This window comes from Pelecanus crispus, chromosome 2 (genome assembly GCF_030463565.1).
Source record: "Pelecanus crispus isolate bPelCri1 chromosome 2, bPelCri1.pri, whole genome shotgun sequence".
NCBI classification, from domain to species: domain Eukaryota; kingdom Metazoa; phylum Chordata; class Aves; order Pelecaniformes; family Pelecanidae; genus Pelecanus; species Pelecanus crispus.
The window spans coordinates 96,530,765-96,549,916 of NC_134644.1; the positions used below are offsets into that span (position 1 = coordinate 96,530,765).

The 19,152-nt window shown below is 40.7% G+C and overlaps 1 protein-coding gene across 1 annotated transcript in view; it reads left to right on the forward strand.

Annotated features, from left to right (window-relative positions):
• Positions 1-19,152, forward strand: part of ABCA13 (ATP binding cassette subfamily A member 13) — a 208,996-nt gene that overhangs the window by 112,652 nt on the left and 77,192 nt on the right. Inside the window, 1 exon segment of the mRNA XM_075705757.1 lies at positions 13,323-13,569. Coding sequence (XP_075561872.1) covers positions 13,323-13,569 — 247 coding nt within the window.

Genomic DNA, 19,152 nt, shown 5'->3' on the forward strand with positions numbered 1-19,152 from the left:
GGTATTTTTGGTATTAAAACGTACGAATCTCATTTAGACTGAAAGGTATGTTTGAAAAAATGTGTTGTGCTATAGATATAGATCCAGACTTCAGACTGTGGTCTGAAGTTTACTGAGTATTTCTAGTTTCTAACTAATTGAAAATGAATGAGGAAAGTTGTTGCATCACTCCATCTTATGATGGAAGAGATTATGCCTTTTCTATCCTGCCTAGAAGAAACTGAATCATCACAAAGACTTTTTTTGAAGTTGTGGGTCACCAGAACTGATATGCAATTAACTTTTTATGGTGATGACTATATATTGAGTTTCTACATATCTCAACTGACTTCTAAACAGAAAATTGTATTTCATATTAACATCTCTCAGCTCTTGCTACCTGATGTGGATGTATGAGAATATTTTGAAGCTGCTCTTTCAAACAACCTGCTGCCTTGCCTTTGTCATAATCTAGATTGTTTGTCATGTTAGTTATTAGTAGTGCATGTTTCAGAAATGAAATAGCTTGGAAGCTCACCCCCTATGCTCAGATATTTCTTTGAGCTGAAGGACAAAGGATACATATAGTTGTGGGTACACAAGGAATGCTTTCTTTATCCAAAGGTAATTGTTAGAATGCGAACTTCCTTAACATCTTGAAAACCAGGTGATCAAATCATCTCAGATGTGTAGCTCTTATGTCTTGCCTGTAAACCCTTCTTCGATTCCTTCTTGACGGTATATTTCTTCATACAGGCTCTGTTTTCCCTCAGACTTGCTAGTGCTCCCTTCTGTCTCTCTTTCTCCAACCTTTCCTTTGCACTCCAGGATTTCCTCTTATTTTCTTTTAGTTCCTATATTTTGCTGAGGCTATTACAACAGCTGCAGACAGAGAAAAGATATTGACAGCCTTTATGATCTTTTATGGTATTGTTAAAATCTTGTGTTTTAATGAAATATTCAGGAGTCTTGTTCTTCATTCTGCAGGACTGCTTGTTTTCCATTTCATGTTGTAATGATTCCTAAGTAATTTTTACAAAAAAAAAAAAAAAAAAAAAAAAAAAGAGAAGTAGAACTCTTCCTCAGAGGATAAGCCATATGTGGCAGACAGTATTCATTTATTGTTCATTTATTGCTTTTGAGAATGACCTGATTGCACTTTTTGGAGGAATTCCACTTTTTTCACATTTGCAGCATCTTCAAAAATCTGTATTCAGTATATGGATTATGTGATCATCTGTTATCTGAAAAGCAACTGAAAATTAAACAACAATGGGTTGCCTGATGTAACAGCAATGATGGGTTGCCTGGTATAACACTGATGTGGCTTTTGTTACACCTGTAGTAATATTTTCTTCCTAGCTGAAATAGTGAAATCTTTTTTGGCTTATGCTTTTTCTGTTGCTCAGTAGTAGGAGTTTTCCAAAGATAGCATTTATTTCTCACATTTGAGATGAACTGATTATTTATCTCCCTCATAACATGGGGCCTATTTGTTGGAGGACATTTTGACTCCTAGATAATTAATACTGTCACACATATGGTGTCAGAAAATATTTGTTGTTAATAGCTAGTCTTTCTGTTTTACAAAGTAAATTCTGTAGGTTCTTTGCCTTGCTTTAGCTTAAAGGTGGGGTATACATTTTATAGATTTTGGTTTTTTCCAGGTGTGCCCCTGTGTATATATATTTCTATATTTCTGTAGATGAAGATAGTGTATGTGTATGTACACACATGCACACAAATATTTTAAGACGTAACTTTGCTTTGTCAGTGCTGTTGCACCAGCAAATACAGATACTTTGACTTCAGTTGTGTAAGTAATTTAATATAAATGGTCAATTTATTGAAGAAATGCTTATCAAGACTAAGTATACTTATTTTTCATTCTGAAATGGAACATTGCTTGGGGAAAGGGCTTCATGGAGTCTTCTTAACGTCTTGCTTCACCTAATGAGTAAATACCGTACATATGTAGAAGGTGTGGTACACATCTTAGTTGTGCTAACAAGGCTGTATTTGAGGTTGATACTTCCACAGGAAACTAGATTTTCATGTGTCCAGTACCTTCTCAAAAAGTATCTCCTTTGGTGAAATTGTTGTCTCTGCTCTGTCAATAAAACAGTTCTTTTGTGTTACAAAAGCCCACAAAGACATTATCAGTAGTCACACATCTGTTTTCTTGATACTAGAAACATTCTGCAGGACTACAAGGTTTTCATTTCTCAAAGCTAACAAAAAGCTGTTTTAAGAATTACAGGGAAAACATCCAAAGTAGATGCAGTATGAAAGGCAGTATGCCGAGAAGCCAGCACTTAGGACTGTACTTCTTTTTGCTAGCTGTTCATGCAATAAACTCATATAGGTCACAAGGTGACACCTTGATAAAATCTGTATTTTACAAGTGTTGCCAGTTAATTCCTCACTTGAAATACATAAGTGGGACTTCATGATATGTAGAGCTGGTGTTGGACTTCTGTATAGGTGGAAATTTTTACCCATATAATTTTTTCTCTTTCTATTTGTCTCTTGATCTATTTTTGCAGTTTATCTAGGTTACCGTATTCATTGGAGGCATAAGAAAAAAATGGAACAGTTGGTTCTGTTAATCAAGATCCTTGTAGTTGTTTAATACCACTATTTATGAGATACCAGAATGCCTGAGGAAATAGATTATTCATCAAATACATTTTTCAATTGTTTGCTATACCTGTGGGTCTGAATAAAACATGCTTCCTGCAGAACTCAGCCATCCTTCAGTTTTGAATTGTTTCCCTGCACAAACCCTGATATGATTTTATTGTTAATAGAATAACTCCAGTAGAGATAGTGTCTAAAAATATTCTTGATTATGGAAGATGTAATATTTTAGACCAAGTACTTTGTTCATATTAAGCTAATACTTGCACAAATTGTAAAAGTTAAAGTGACTAAGAATGTCCTTGTCTATCAGGCTGAAATCTTGGTCCTGCTGAAGAGGTTTGCTCCATTTATTGCCTGAGTTTTCTCAGGCTTGTTCCAGAGTGCTTTATACAGTGCCTCCAAAGGCCGCTCACTGCTAACTGAGCAGCTGCATAACAAAAGTCATCTGCAGTACAAAACTGGACAGCTGCAATTTAGAATTCTCCTTTCTGGGAAGCAAGTTACCAGTGGGAAGTACTTGAGAACACCTGGTGTATGAATATATAGTTCCTTTGACCCTTGCTACATTTAATCTGTCTAGTTTGAAAATGCTAATATATTTAGCATTAAATCTCACACTTTAATATTAAGTGCTGTGGTAGAGAGAAACTCAGATTGTATTGCTGTCCTGCTCTTTCACCACATCTTCACTAAACACAGCAAAAACACTGTGGGTTGTAGCCCTGTTGTCTACACTAGATTCAGTCTTGAAATGTAACCTGAGTCTACAGGTTGAATTCAGTGGGTTGAATTCTAATAGTTTTCTGAGTACTGCTTTACACTTTTACAAAGAAAAGGAACCAGTCTCAAAAAGTGTGCTTCTTATTGTAATAAGAGGGTATATTCTAGTGCAGAAGAAATTTCTGATGGATGTTGGCCTGTGTATGTAAAAATGTATTCTTTCTCTCTGCCAAGTGTGAGAGAGATATACACACACACACACACACACACGCAAAAAATCTGTTGGGAATTTTTTTTGGCAGACTGTACTTCTCCAATGTTTTTGTACTTTTAAAGAATACAGACAAAAGGTGCAAATAGGCTCCCATTTTGTAGCCACCATTCTCTGCCTGTTTTTCAATTGTTCCTCCTCTTGTCCCCTCCTCTTTTCCCCTCATCCATGCAGCAATTCTTTGCAGGTGCATCACTGCAGGGGAGATAGTACTACAATAAAAGCATATTTATTTGGAAAATTATCTCCTGGAAATTGAAATTAGCATACTTGTTAATGTTACAAGTTAATAATGCAGAAACTCAGAAGCAGAGAATTAGGGCTCCCCAAATTACAGCAATTTTCCTTTTCAGGACATGATAGGATTGTGTCCACCTGGATGAATATTTGTCTTTTATTTGTTTCCAAAGAATATGGCCATCTCATCATGATGAAGGTACTCTGGCCATGGTAGAGTTTGCAACACAAAGCTACAAAATACTTGGTGCTTAGTTCCACCTTCTTTTTCAGTACAGTTTAGGCTGGCAGCAACCCCAACTAGAACGTAGGGAAGAGATATAAATCAAGGCAAAGTGGAAGAAAACATGGAAATATAACAACAGAGATTGTATTAGGTACTGAAAGTCACAGCTGTAGAATGAAATGAAACCCTATATTTATGAATTATGGGAACAGTGCATTCAGCAATGTGTCTTCCTCTTCTATCAGGACCAGAGCAGTTTAGGTGGCCATTCATCAAATCAGCTTGGCTGTCAGTGTAACAAAACTTTTTGGTTCCCTTTGGGATTTGTAGGGTAATGGGTAGGAAGGCAGCACCATCATTTCCCATTTCTTTATGCTTGTGCACTGTTTGTCTGCTTCTGACTAGAGAAGGGAAGAAAACCAGCTATTTTGTACTAGAAAATTAATTCCCTTAATTGAAAGTTATGACAGGGCTTTTATAACTGGAATAGGTGCTTGTACCATTCACTAAAAGTGCTACATTCAAAAATAAATACATACTCAGTCGAGCTTCTATTATGGCTACATGCCTACCCATTTTCATATAGTAAAACCAACAAGTGGTGTTTTGACATCAGCTAACACTTCAGCAGCAACTAGGGTGTTGGTTTTTTCCTAACCGTTGTGGTGGCTATTATTGTTTATTATACTAGCGGTGGTGCCTTGGAAGCCCAATCTAAAGTCAAGCCCTGTTGTTCCAGACACCTTATGGACTAATAGTAAGGATAAAACCCCCCCAGATTCTCACTACCTTTGACAGCTTGCAGTCTAGTTTTAAGGCTGAATGCAATGAGTAGATAAAACAGACAAATAGGTTTCGGAAGGTAAGATTATAAATCAGGTCCATAAATTAAAAGCAGAGGTCTCAGTTCACTGACTCTACCTACCATATTTACTTGCTAAATGCCATTTTGGCTGGTTTGCTTCCCCAAATTTACCCTTAAAATAGAGAGTGGCTCTGATGCACATCTGTTCTAAAATTCTTATCTATTACCACACATGAGGTGCTGTTGCCTGGTGTGGCATTTATACTTTTAGAGGATTTTCTGTTATTTTGATATGAGTGATAAGAAAGCTTAATGGATTTTTGCAGTGGTATGAGGCTGGGTATTCTTGCATTAAATAGAAGGTTCAAGCAGTCAGGAAATGCTATATGTATTTCAGTATTAGTTATATGTGAATTCAAGAGGCTGGCTTACCTTCGTATCTTGTATGGGCATTACAGATACCTAAATTAATACTTCATATGATAGAATTATAATGTCTACTATAAATAGCCATGGATGCCTGTGAAGATGTAAAGGAAGGGAAAATTGGGATCTAATTTTTAATTTTTTATCTAATTTGTATAATTGCTAAGAAATATTTGGCTTGCTTTCAATGGTGGTCACCTATTTGTCAGTATAATACAGGTAACAGTATGTTCTAACTGAAAAAAATGCAAGTTTTTGAAATTGAAGGATGATATTCGTAATGTGGATGAGGCTATGGTATGTCTGGAAAGAATGAGTAAACACCGCGAATCAGATTCTTTCTTACAGTAAAAATCTCCTGTTCTGACTATTTTGTAGATCTTTGCAGCAGCATACTCTGATGCTGAACTGCTGTAGGAAGAGGTAGATTCGGATGGACTCTGTTCAAGTTCACTTAGTAATCTGTACAAAAGTTGAAGAGGTTGGGGGGCAGGAATCAATCTTTTTGGGGTAGTCATTTGCTGCAGAGATGTCTGCAGTGTTGAAGCTTTGATTCCACATTTTCACCTCTAACTGCTTAGCCCTGCTAGATAATGCATTCTACTCAGTTCATTATTTTGATTCCTGTAGTGGATTCTATTCAGTTAGGTTATTCAGTACCCAAAAATTAGTCTTGGTTTTAATTATTTCTCAGTTCGCTAGTTATCCACCCCAAAGCTATCCCATGGAAGGTAGGGTTAAGGTGCATCAGTGTGCAAGAGGAATGAAGTATTTTAGATTGGTGCTTAAAGTATTTGTATCAGTCATAGTTCATGTGAAAGCGTGACTGGAAAATTCCTCATTTTAGCTGTTCCTCCTCTCCCAACAACAACAACAAAAGACTGCAGCTTATTTATTTGTTAACAAATTGACATGTGTTTTGTGTTGCCGTATACATTTTTTCAGATTATGTCATACTGCTTTGTGAAAAACTAAAACAAAAGAACGGGAAGGAAGGGGACAAAAAACCTGCTATATCTCTGTCCTGTTTCTTTCCTTTTCTCTGGTGGATGCTAGCAATGCATTTTGCATTGCCATTTAATTGTGTGCCTTATGTGACTCTGTAACAATGTGTTTACCACCTACAACAAACCTGAATGAAAATCCTGGATGAAAGCAGTGATGTCCAGGATCAAACGTTGGTGTTTAGATGCACTTCTGTCACTCTTTTGATAACAATGCAGCAAGAAAGAAAACAGTAAAGAAAATTATTTTATGGATGAAGGCTTGTTGTCCTCTAACTCCTGCATATTTTACATTTTTTCTTCTGCACAAAAGCACTTTACATGGCTGGGTCTTTTGTTTAGCCAGTGAAGGTCAGATGTATCTCCTCTTTAACCAGTTGAGTGAGGGTACTGTGAAGTGTTGCTGCCTGTAAGAGATTTAGGTACAATGGTGGCCTACCAGTTCTTCAGCCTCTTACACATTGCTGTGGGTAGATCATAGCTGCTGTATTTAGGCGTGACTTTAGAATTTATTTCTTCTAAATAGAGGGTGGCCCTAAAATAGAAGTTTGCCCCATTTTTTTCCTAAGCTTGCCTACAAATGAACTTTTGTTCACACCCATTTCTCTTGGAAATGCAAAAATAAGGAGCTTAAAGACACTACTTTACAAGTTTGCTGGTAGTATTTCTTGGGACAGTTTTTTGGGTTGTGGGGTTTGGGTGTTGGGTTCTTTTGGTGAGAGTATTTAGCACATTTTTCTGGTTATGTTGGTTCTTTCTTGATTTTCCAGTAGGAATCAGTTACATACTTCATGCTGTCTTTTCAGTCGTCTTCAGTGTGCTAAAATATTAAACATGTGAATCTTGAACAATAAGAATGTCTTAGATAAAGGAAGAAAATCCTCTGATCAGTCAACTGTCTGGCTTGAGGAAAACGGCTTGGGAGATCCGAGTTGTGAAGGGGATTTTCCACAAGGTGTGGAGTGACAGACACCAATTCTTTGGTTTCCTGATTTCATCTGGGATAGAGTTAGTTTTCTTCCTAGTAGCTGGCATAGTGCTGTGTTTTGGATTTAGTATGAGGGTAATGCTTATAACACACTGGTGTTTTAGTTGTTGCTAAGCGGTGCTTAACACTAAGTCAAGGACTTTTTCAGCTTCCCATGCTCTGCCAGGTGCACAAGAAGCTGGGAGGGGGCACAGCCAGGACAGCTGACCCAAACTGACCAAAGGGCTATTCCATACCATATGACGTCATGCTCAGTATATAAACTGGGGGGAGTTGGCCAGGGGGCAGCGATCGTTGCTCAGGGATGGGCTAGGCATTGGTTGGCAGGTGGTGAGCAGTTGCATCACTTGTTTTGCCTCTCTCTCTCTCTTTGTTTTCCTTTTCATTACAGTTGTTCATTATTATTATTATTATTATTATTATTATTATTATTATTATATTTCAATTATTAAACTGTTCTTATCTCAACCCATGATTTTTCTCACTTTTGCTCTTCAGATTCTCTCTTCCATCCCACTGCGGGGGGGAGGGTGAGCAAGCAGCTGTGTGGTGCTTGGTTTCTGACTGGGGCTAAACCACAACATTTGGCTTTAAAATATGTTAATTTTACTGATGAACTCTGCAGTTACCTAGATCTCTGTTATTCTGTCTCAAAGATCTTCAGGCCCATGCAGAATCCCATTCTGGAATCTGGGGCCCAGAATGTAAAGCTGAATTTTTAATTAAAAAAAGCCCTTTTCCCTTCAAAAAATGTTACTTAACTGGATTAAGCAGTATGTATGGGGGAGGGAGGAGGAACTGTAAGTTTTACTGAAGCTTTGCTTTTCTGGACAGGAAATTCTTAAAATGAAAACAATTTGAATCAACTTTTTAGAAGAAATATTCACAATGCTTAAAATGAAAGATACTCAGGAAGGAAATAGGAGAATTTATATCTAAAAATGCCAGAAGGCAGTTTTTCTTGTGAAATTCCCCCCGAAATATAGACTTTTGTGGCCAGCTGTGTATGGAGACAGCTCATGACCCTATTACACATAAGCAAGAATCAGTCATAGCATGAAACACAGATTAGAGGCATTCCCTTTACACCTCACACTGTCAAAGTGCCTTTTATTCAAATGCCCTACAAGCAAATCAATCCTCAAAATCCTCCTGGAAAAAACCCCAATATTACATTTATTTTTATAATGAGTAAACAAATATATAAGAAGAAGAAGGAGGACGTTTTTATACCTTCTAATGGAATACTGTGCACAGATTGGTGGGCTAGCACTGACTCTATGCCAGTATGGCATATGCTGAAATGCAGAACGATGTCAGATCACTAGCTCAGCCTAGAACTACTTGTTGGCACAGAACTTCTGATAAGCTAATAAATATATACTGCTTCCAAATGCAACCAGTTTCATGTGAGCTAGCTCAACTGTTTTGCCAGGATATTTCAGTTCTAGGATTATCTTCCCAAAATCTGGACCTCCTCTAAATGACTTGTCTAAATGCCAAAATGACAGATGCAGAATTGAAAGTGTCTACTCCTGGCTGTTAACATAGCCATTGCATAGCCCATTTTTCCTTATTTTATTGTGCCATAAAAAAAAAAGTTTAGAATTACATTATTTTCTAGAAATGCAAAAAAGGGGAGAAAAAGACCATCTAATATCCAGGTAGAGACCCTTACAATATTTGGTTCTGCTCCTCATTCTACAGCAGTCTATAGGTAAGGATTTTCAAAATATTATTTCCCCAGTTTTAGGACTTACGCTCTGTTTCCTGTACCTGGTATTAGCTATATGAATTGGAAAGTGGCAAAAATATTTTCCATAATACAAAGGAGAGTCTGGATGAGTTGGGAAGTACAACTTAATTGTGAACATAATTGCACTTCTTGTGGTTAATTGCAATCGTAAGTCAAGCAAGACAGCTCTAATAGTTGGGTCAGATTTTTAATTTTATGATCTAAATTATTAATGAGAATATTTCCATAAGCTTTCTGCATAAAAATTGACTTCATAACAGAGAGGTCAGCTGGTCTTGTCTTCTAGCCTTTATGATTATCAGTGGTAATCAGAAACTGTTTTCTCATAAATGTGTGCTGCTTTTATGTGTCCTGACACACATCCCAAATGTAGGTGGTGAATTACTTACAAGCTTTATGAAGCAAAAATTAATTTTGTAGGTTCTAGTTAAAAGAAAATTAAATTAGACTGTGCATGTAGAGTTAAGAAACATGAAGAGTTAAATGGCAAATGTACACAGAAATGGTATTTAGTGCTTTGTTTTTTTTGAGTGATTTAATACCTTGGGAATCTTGAAAACCATATTGAGTCAATTATGGAAAGCCCAATGAAGGCTACTTTTCACAGTGTGGCTGCAGTCGGACAAAATGGTATGATGCATAAAGAAGACAAGCAGATCAGTACAAGAATGCATAATGCTGTTGTATAAATCAGTAGTGTTTCCACATCTGATAGACAGCCGTGTTGAATACAATATATCTTGAGACTGATACAGTGGTAATATAAGGGGACTTGAGGCAAGTGGTGAGGGTGATTAGGACTATAAAGTTTTTTATAAGAGGAGACTGAAAGGTTGAGATTATTTACGCAGAAGATAGATTGGAAACTTATATAACCTGTCTCCTAAAGCAAGATTTAAGAGCATATCCAGTACCAGCAAATAGAATACTTTCACAACAGATAAACAAGATTTTTGGTTTTTACCTGAAACACAAGGGAAAAACAGAATTCAAAGTCACAAAGACTGAAATTTAAGATGATTCAGAAAGACGTTTGACACCTTTCTCATTGAGAATTTTAAATAATAAACATATGCTTTTTTAGAAAAGACAAAACATTTTAAAAAGAAGTAGTGCCTGAAGCAAACATATACTTCTAATATAATGGTTTATTGCATCTTCTTGTGATGTATCAGCACTAGAAATATTGAGTAAGAGTCAGGATATTGGACAAAATGGACAATTATTTTTATTCAGGATGACAGTTTCTCTTCCTGTTGCAATCTGAATTAATTTGTTATCATTTCTCTCTGCTCCATTTATAAAGAAAAAAGAATGAATGGCAGCTTTGATTTCCCTTTCTGCCCCTAGAAAGTAGCTGTCATAGTCCTCTTTCAGAGATCCAAAGGGGCAAATATTTTGAAGCATCTTTCACTCACATTTCATGCTTATAATCTGTGAAGAGGTCCGGGACCATGGCAAATATCTCATTCTATGCTCCTTTTCTGGCATTTCTCTACTTTGATAAATGAGAGATGGTGTATTTTGCAATTTCAGGGATGCTCAGCTCAAAACACTTACAGGATCTATTTTATTCTAAAAACACTCATCCCTTGAAAATTGTTCTGCTTCCAAGTGTCTCAATTTCTGTATTGAGTCAACTATTAAAAGCCTTACTGTAATAATTCAAAGAGCTTAATACGTTCATAAGAAGTTTGCTTGAAAAATTTCTTCTTTTACTAAGATTGTCTTCTACTAGTCCAATTTATAGAAGAAACAGGTTCCAAGCCCAAAATATAATCGTTCTTGATTGGGGCACTTGAATGCTGAACCAGGATCTGAATTTTGTAGCTACTTTTTCTCTCCACGGAGATTCAAAATCCTGAATCCCATTTGTGTTAGCTGTCAAATTAGCAAGATAAGGCTGTGATGAGAACTGCTGAAAGACAGAATTTCTGTTCTGTGGGATTTTCTGGGGAAAAAAGAAATGTCATTCAGTTGCGGAATTAAAAGGATAAATACTGGAATTTTTTTTCTCCAGAAATAAAACCAAAATTAATTACTTAGAGTTAATTGGAATCTGATAGAATCAGAGAATATTAAGGTTGGAAGAGTGGGTCAAACAGGTCAAGTAAGAGCAGGTTACTTAGTGCCTTGTCCAGTCTGGTTTTGAGTTTTGTTTGTCACCCTCACAGGGACATTTTTTTTTTTTCCTGTTATATTAAGTCAGAATTTCCCATGTTCCAGCTGGTGCCTGTTGCTTCTGTCCTTTCCCTGAGCAGAGACTTTGCTCCCTGGTGCCAGTGGGGTCCCTGGGTGCTGCTGGACAGCTGCTCCTGCTGCCAGGACGTTCTCCTCTTCCCCAGTGCCTGACCTGCAGATGCCTCCAAACTGTGCATCCCCTCCAGGTGCAGGTGTGCACACATCTGTGTGCTAACAAGTACTGTTAGGCCGTGTTTTCCTCGTCATCAACCCTGAGAGCGAGCCCTAGTAACCAACTGTTCCTCGGCTGGACCCGGTACCACTGCTCACAGCCTGCAGTGTGGTGCCTGGCAGTCCGGCCAGCAGTCCTGGCAGTCCTCCTCACCCCATTTGCACTAAGGACACTGTGGGAGACCATGTCACAGGCTCTGATAAGTAAAAGTAAACAGCATCCACTGCTCTTCCTTCATTCACCAAACCAGTCCTGTACTCACGGTGAGCTCTCAGGTGGCACAGTTCAACCTTACCAAGTCCATGTTTTCTATTCACAGTCATTTCTTGTTTATCATATCGTGGGTGTTGTTTTCTGGAGGATTTGGTCTGTAACCTTCCCAGGGATTAAGGATGATTAGCCTGTATTTACCTGGATCCTCCTTTTTGCTCTTCTTGGGGGTGGATGTGGTATTTATTATTTTCCAGAAGCCTTAGCCTTGAGAAGTCCACACGAGGTATTCTGTGTCACCATGAAGCCCTATCTCACCTGACTTCCTCCTCTTGTGTAGGCCCAAGGCCTAAAAGCCACAATCTTCCACAATGTGTCTACTTGATTGATTATAACTTTCCATGGCAAAATACGCATAATTTTTAATATAAGAAATCATAAGTTTATCGTTCACAGTCCAGTTGTAGAGTACAGAATTTGAGCTGATTTGCTGAATGGCCACTCTGTCAGAAGTTCAACTTCTTTTTCTGATAATTTTTTCCCCCCATTTGTCCCACAGCTCTCTCTTCTGGGATTAAAAATTCCAATAAACCAAAAAAACCTGTGCTAATTGAAGGACAATTAATTTGAGTTTACTTGAAAGCTCCCGTACAAGTAGTTGTTAAAATGTAACATGGAAATGCTGCTTAGAGTGGTCTCAATATATAGAAGGGAAGGTAGTCAGAGACAAATTACAAGGGGTCATAAAATATAGTATGTCTTTGAGCACTACAATAAACAGGTTATTCACTCTTGCTGCAGCGTAAACACCTGTGGCAGTAAATCTACCAGACACTACTACGCTATAAGGAAGAAAAGAAGCTGAAGTATGTTCAGACTGGCAAGGCCACAAGTAAGGGAAGCTGGTAATAGCCTGCACATACCTAGAAGGCATTAGGGTCTAAAACGGAGGCAAAGTGATTGGTGTGATTCACAAGTGTCTAACAAAGAACAATAAAATGACATTAAGGGAGAGTCTATCAGGAAAATGTCCTATTGGTGAGATGTTAATAAGCTGTGGACGCAGTCCCATAGGAATGTGAGGGACAGCCCATGAGCTGGGATTATGAAAACTGCATTGACTACCACATTAGAAAATGTTATCAGTCCCATATGAGCAGAGAAATGAAGGGAATGCTGTTATGAGAATCCACATCTCTATTACACACTCTGAAGACGTCCCATTGAAATCCCTATGGAAAAGTTGCCACTGATTTCAGTCAAGGTGGATCAAGACTTCAGTGCTAACACAGACCATGTTTGTCATAGTCATCTGTCTAGGAGCAAAGGTGGCAATGTGCAAGGAATGGTTGTACCAGTGCAAGGGCCATGGGAAAATAGGTGTTCAGTACTCCTTTAGCTGTGTACGGGGAGCTATAGAGATAATCTGTTAGCTGAATATCTGTTTTCCCTTATAGGAAGAGTTAATTAGTTATACTGGAGGGGATTATGGTATTCCATCCAGGAGAACATTGTAGGTTTATGTAGTTTTGTTTTTTCTATCAAAAAAAGACTATTATGTTCTATATTTGAAAATGTAGCACATGAAAATTTAATTTTATTTTCCTTGTTTGTCACAAGGGTTTTTTTTTTTGTCTCACTCAGATATTTCATTTATCGGAGCCTCAAGTATGCGTGGAGCCTGTCTTGGTCTCACACAGATTGTTGCCCTTCTGATGAAGAGGTTTCACCACACTAGGCGAGACTGGAGAGGAAGTCTGTCAAATGTGCTGCTGCCTGTCCTCTTTGTTGCACTGGCAATGGCCTTGTTTAGTGTGAAGCCACTGGCTGTTGATTATCCTTCTCTCAAGCTGACACCAAGACTTTATGACAATGCAGAATCCTTCTTTAGGTAAAGTACTCATCCATCATCATCATCAATATCCAGGGTTCTGGGACCTTTACCCTTGAGTTCTCATATTTTAAAGACTACTTGCATTCCAGGAAGAATAATAGGTCACTTTTTACAATAGCTGTTTATGTTTAAAGCTTTTAGTACATTTTTATAGATTATTATGAGGGAGAGATAAAATTAGGAAGGCATTGTGCAAAGGATTTTCCGGAGGAAAGGGCAAAGACTTTGGAGCAGTTTGAACCGGATAATCTGTTCAATACCAGTCATGGCCATTTATATGTAAATGCATGAGTGTATTTAAAGAAGCCTTTGCATGCTTCATTTTAACTAATTGCTTAGGTCAGAAGCCATTTTCTCAAAATAATTCTCAGGTTTGAAAGTGTCACACAGTATTAACAAAGCCTGGTGTCGTGGTTTAGCCCCAGCCAGCAACTAAGCACCACGCAGCCGCTCGCTCACTCCCCCTACCCCGATGGGATGGGGGAGAGAATTAGAGGAGTAAGAGTGAGAAACACTCCTGGGCTGAGATAAGAACAGTTTAATAATTGAAATAAAGTAAAATAGTAATGATAATAGTAACAGTATAATAATGATAATAATAATAATGATACACGAAGCAAGTGATGCACAATGCAATTGCTCACCACCCGCCGACCGATACCCAGACAGTTCCCGAGCAGCGATCCCCGCTCCCCGGCCAACCCCCCCCAGTTTATATACTGAGCATGACGTCATATGGTATGGAATAGCCCTTTGGTCAGTTTGGATCAACTATTCTGGCTGTGCCCCCTCCCAGTTTCTTGTGCGCCTGGCAGAGCATGGGAAGCTGAAAAAGTCCTTGACTAGCATAAGCAGTACTCAGCAACAACTAAAAACATCAGCCTGTTATCAACATTCTTCTCCTACTAAATCCAAAACACAGCACTATGCCTGCTGTTAGGAAGAAAATTAACTCTATCCCAGCCGAAACCAGGACAGTATCCACCCCTTATTCTATACCATCTACGTCATGCACAGGCCCTCCCCTTTCCAATGTGTTCCAATTAATCACCACCCCTTTCCCTATCTTGATATACACACAGATATCATTCCCTTCGTCTATGGCCCATCCCTCTAAAATGTCCATTGAGTTCATTTAGCCCATGACTTTGGGCTCCATCTGTCATCACAGTCTTTCAGAGCAGGAGAGGTGGTGTGCAGTGTTGGACTGTTGCATGCTGAAGTCAGTTCTCATTCCAACATGGTTTCATCAAAGTTCATTTTCCTTAGGCTGGGCAATTCTTACTGCAATACCATTGATGCGGCATATAGCAATCATAATATATAGTATTATATACTTAATATTAACCTACTATATTATTATATTAACATGCAGTTAAGAGATAACATATAGTTAAGAGATAACATACAGTATTATAAAGCAATTAATATTATACAATTCAGTTCATTGGATATTTTCACCCAAAATCAAATTCCCTTGAGGTACACATTGGGCTTCCCCATCCTTTCGCATCACCCACCAAGTGCACCCAGGTCCTTGAGCAAAAGCAATCCCACGAATGGGTTTGCCTTTGCCAGAGGGGGAAGTAACCCAGACTGTCTTCCCCAGCATATTTTTCATGTGCACTACAGGAACTTTATCTCCTTCTACAGTACGTAAAAGTTTTGATTGGGCAGGGCCAGCTCGATTGGCAGATCCCCTGGTGTTGACTAACCAGGTGGCTTTTGCTAAATGCGTATCCCAATGTTTAAACGTCCCAGCACCCATTGCTCTCAGGGTAGTCTTTAACAATCCATTGTATCGCTCAATTTTCCCGGAGGCTGGTGCATGGTAAGGGATGTGATACACCCACTCAATGCCGTGCTCTTTGGCCCAGGTGTCTATGAGGTTGTTTCGGAAATGAGTCCCGTTGTCTGACTCAATTCTTTCTGGGGTGCCATGTCGCCACAGGACTTGCTTTTCAAGGCCCAGGATGGTGTTCCGGGCGGTGGCATGGGGCACGGGATATGTTTCCAGCCATCCAGTGGTTGCTTCCACCATGGTGAGCACATAGCGCTTGCCCTGGCGGGTCTGTGGGAGCGTGATGTAATCAATCTGCCAGGCCTCCCCATATTTATATTTTAGCCATCGTTCACTATACCCAAGGGGCTTGAACTGCTTGGCTTGCTTGATTGCAGCGCATGTTTCACACTCATGAATAACCTGTGCAATACTGTCCATAGTTAAGTCCACCCCTCGATCACGAGCCCATTTATACGTTGCATCCCTTCCTTGATGGCCTGAGGCGTCATGGGCCCACCGAGCTATAAATAATTCACCCTTATGTTGCCAGTCCAAATCCACCTGAGCCACTTCAATCTTAGCAGCCTGATCTACTTGCTGGTTGTTTTGATGTTCTTCAGTGGCCCGACTCTTAGGTACATGAGCATCTACGTGACGAACTTTTACAACCAGGTTCTCTACCCGGGCAGCAATATCTTGCCACAATGCGGCAGCCCAGATTGGTTTGCCTCTGCGCTGCCAGTTGCTCTGCTTCCATTGCTGCAGCCACCCCCACAGGGCATTTGCCACCATCCATGAGTCAGTATAGAGATAAAGGACTGGCCACTTTTCTCTTTCAGCAATATCTAAAGCCAGCTGGATGGCTTTCACCTCTGCAAACTGACTCGACTCCCCTTCTCCTTCAGCAGTTTCTGCGACTTGTCGTATAGGACTCCATACAGCAGCTTTCCACCTCCGATGCTTTCCCACGAGACGACAGGACCCATCAGTGAACAGGGCATATTGCTTTTCATTTTCTGGCAATTTATTATACAGTGGGGCCTCTTCAGCACGTGTCACCTCCTCCTCTGGTGATATTCTAATGTTTTTTCCTTCTGGCCAGTCCATGATCACTTCCAAGATTCCTGGGCGACTGGGGTTTCCTATTCGAGCCCGTTGTGTGATCAATGCAACCCACTTACTCCATGTAGCATCAGTTGCATGATGTGTAGAGGGGACCCTCCCTTTGAACATCCAGCCCAACACCGGCAGTCGGGGTGCCAGCAGGAGCTGTGCTTCAGTACCAACCACTTCTGAAGCAGCTCGAACCCCTTCATATGCTGCCAGTATCTCTTTCTCAGTTGGAGTGTAGCGGGCTTCGGATCCTCTGTATCCCCGACTCCAAAACCCTAGGGGTCGACCTCGAGTCTCCCCTGGTGCTTTCTGCCAGAGGCTCCAGGTAGGGCCATTCTCCCCGGCTGCGGTGTAGAGCACATTTTTAATATCCTGCCCTGCCCGGACTGGCCCAAGGGCTACTGCATGAACTATCTCACGTTTAATTTGTTCAAAGGCTTGTTGTTGCTCAGGGCCCCATTTGAATTCGTTCTTCTTCCGGGTCACTTGATAGAGAGGGCTTACGATCTGGCTGTAATTTGGAATATGCATTCTCCAAAACCCCACAACGCCTAAGAAAGCTTGTGTTTCCTTTTTGCTAGTTGGTGGGGACATAGCTGTTATTTTGTTGATCACATCCATTGGGATCTGACGACGTCCATCTTGCCATTTTATTCCTAAAAACTGGATCTCCTGTGCAGGCCCCTTGACCTTACTCTGTTTTATGGCAAAACCAGCCTTCAGAAGGATTTGGACTATTTTCTTTCCCTTCTCAAAAACTTCTTCTGCTGTATTGCCCCACACAATGATGTCATCAATGTACTGCAGATGTTCTGGAGCTTCACCCTGTTCCAGTGCTGTCTGGATCAGTCCATGGCAAATGGTGGGGCTGTGCTTCCACCCCTGGGGCAGTCGGTTCCAGGTGTACTGAACACCCCTCCAGGTAAAAGCAAACTGGGGTCTGCACTCTGCTGCCAAAGGGATGGAGAAAAATGCATTAGCAATATCAATTGTGGCATACCACTTAGCTGCCTTTGACTCCAGTTCATATTGAAGTTCTAGCATGTCTGGCACGGCAGCACTCAGCGGCGGTGTAGCTTCGTTCAGGCCACGATAGTCCACTGTTAGTCTCCACTCCCCATTAGACTTTCGCACTGGCCATATGGGACTGTTAAAGGGTGAGCGAGTCTTGCTGATCACTCCCTGGCTCTCCAGTCGACGAATCAGGTTATGGATGGGAATCAGGGAGTCTCGGTTGGTGCGATATTGCCGCCTGTGCACAGTTGTGGTAGCAATCGGCACCTGTTGTTCCTCCACCTTCAGCAACCCTACAATCGAAGGGTCCTCTGAGAGACCGGGCAAGGTGGACAACTGTTTAATTTCCTCTGTCTCCAAAGCAGCTATACCAAAAGCCCACCGGTACCCTTTTGGGTCCTTGAAATACCCTCTCCTGAGGTAGTCTATGCCAAGGATGCACGGAGCATCTGGGCCAGTCACAATGGGGTGCTTTTGCCACTCATTCCCAGTTAGGCTCACTTCAGCTTCCAGTACAGTTAGCTGTTGGGATCCCCCTGTCACTCCAGAAATACAAATGGGTTCTGCCCCTCTATAGTTTGATGGCATTAGCGTGCACTGTGCACCAGTGTCCACTAGAGCCTTATACTCCTGTGGGTCTGACGTTCCAGGCCATCGAATCCACACAGTCCAGTAAACCCGGTTGTCCCTTTCCTCCACCTGGCTGGAGGCAGGGCCCCTCTAACACTGGTCACAGTATTCGCTGTTCACTTCCTGTAAATGTGAATCAAAAGTTCCCTGATCAAGGTCAGAAGTAAAATTAGCCCTCTTACTCTGTCTCGGGAACTGCTCACTGGAAACTGGAGCTGCAATTTTCCTGGGAGAACCGCCTTTTCTAATAGTTTTTCCTTGCAATTCACGCACCCGTGCCTCTAAGGTTGAGGTGGGTTTTCCATCCCACTTTCTCATGTCCTCTCCATAATCACGCAGGTAAAACCACAGGGTGCCCCGTGGTGTGTATCCTCTATATCCTCTCTCTTGAGCATAGGGACGTTGACTCCTAATGGCTGAGACACTGGTCCGTGCAGGTGGGGAGTAGGACAGATCCTCTCTGAGTTGTTGGAACTCTTGGCATATTTTTTCAGACAGTTTTTCCACAGCCGAGACACAGGCCCGTAGGGAGGAAGAGAGCTTTTCTTCGTAGTCCCGGAGTTGTCTAGCCACTTCATCCACCGTTGGTGCCTCGTCGTCTTTCCAGGCTAGTATTGCCAACGAGTTGGAATACGATGCTGGTGCGCTCCGTACCACCTTCCGCCACATGGATTGTGTGCACCTGACTTCATCTGGGTCTTTGGTTAACCGCTCATCATTCAGGTCACTGTAAATCACCTCCAGCACGCCTAATTCCCTCAGGTACTGGATACCTTTCTCTACGGTGGTCCATTTGCTTGGGCGGTATAAAACATCCTCCTTGAAGGGATACCTTTCCTTCACGCTTGACAGAAGTCGCCTCCAGAGGCTGAGCGGTTTTGCCCCTTTTCCAATTGCTTTGTCAATGCCCCCTTCCCTGGAAAGGGATCCCAGCTGCTTGGCTTCCCTACCCTCTAAATCCAGGCTACTGGCCCCGTTATCCCAGCATCGGAGCAGCCAGGTGATGATGTGCTCGCCTGGATGACGACCGAAATCTTTTC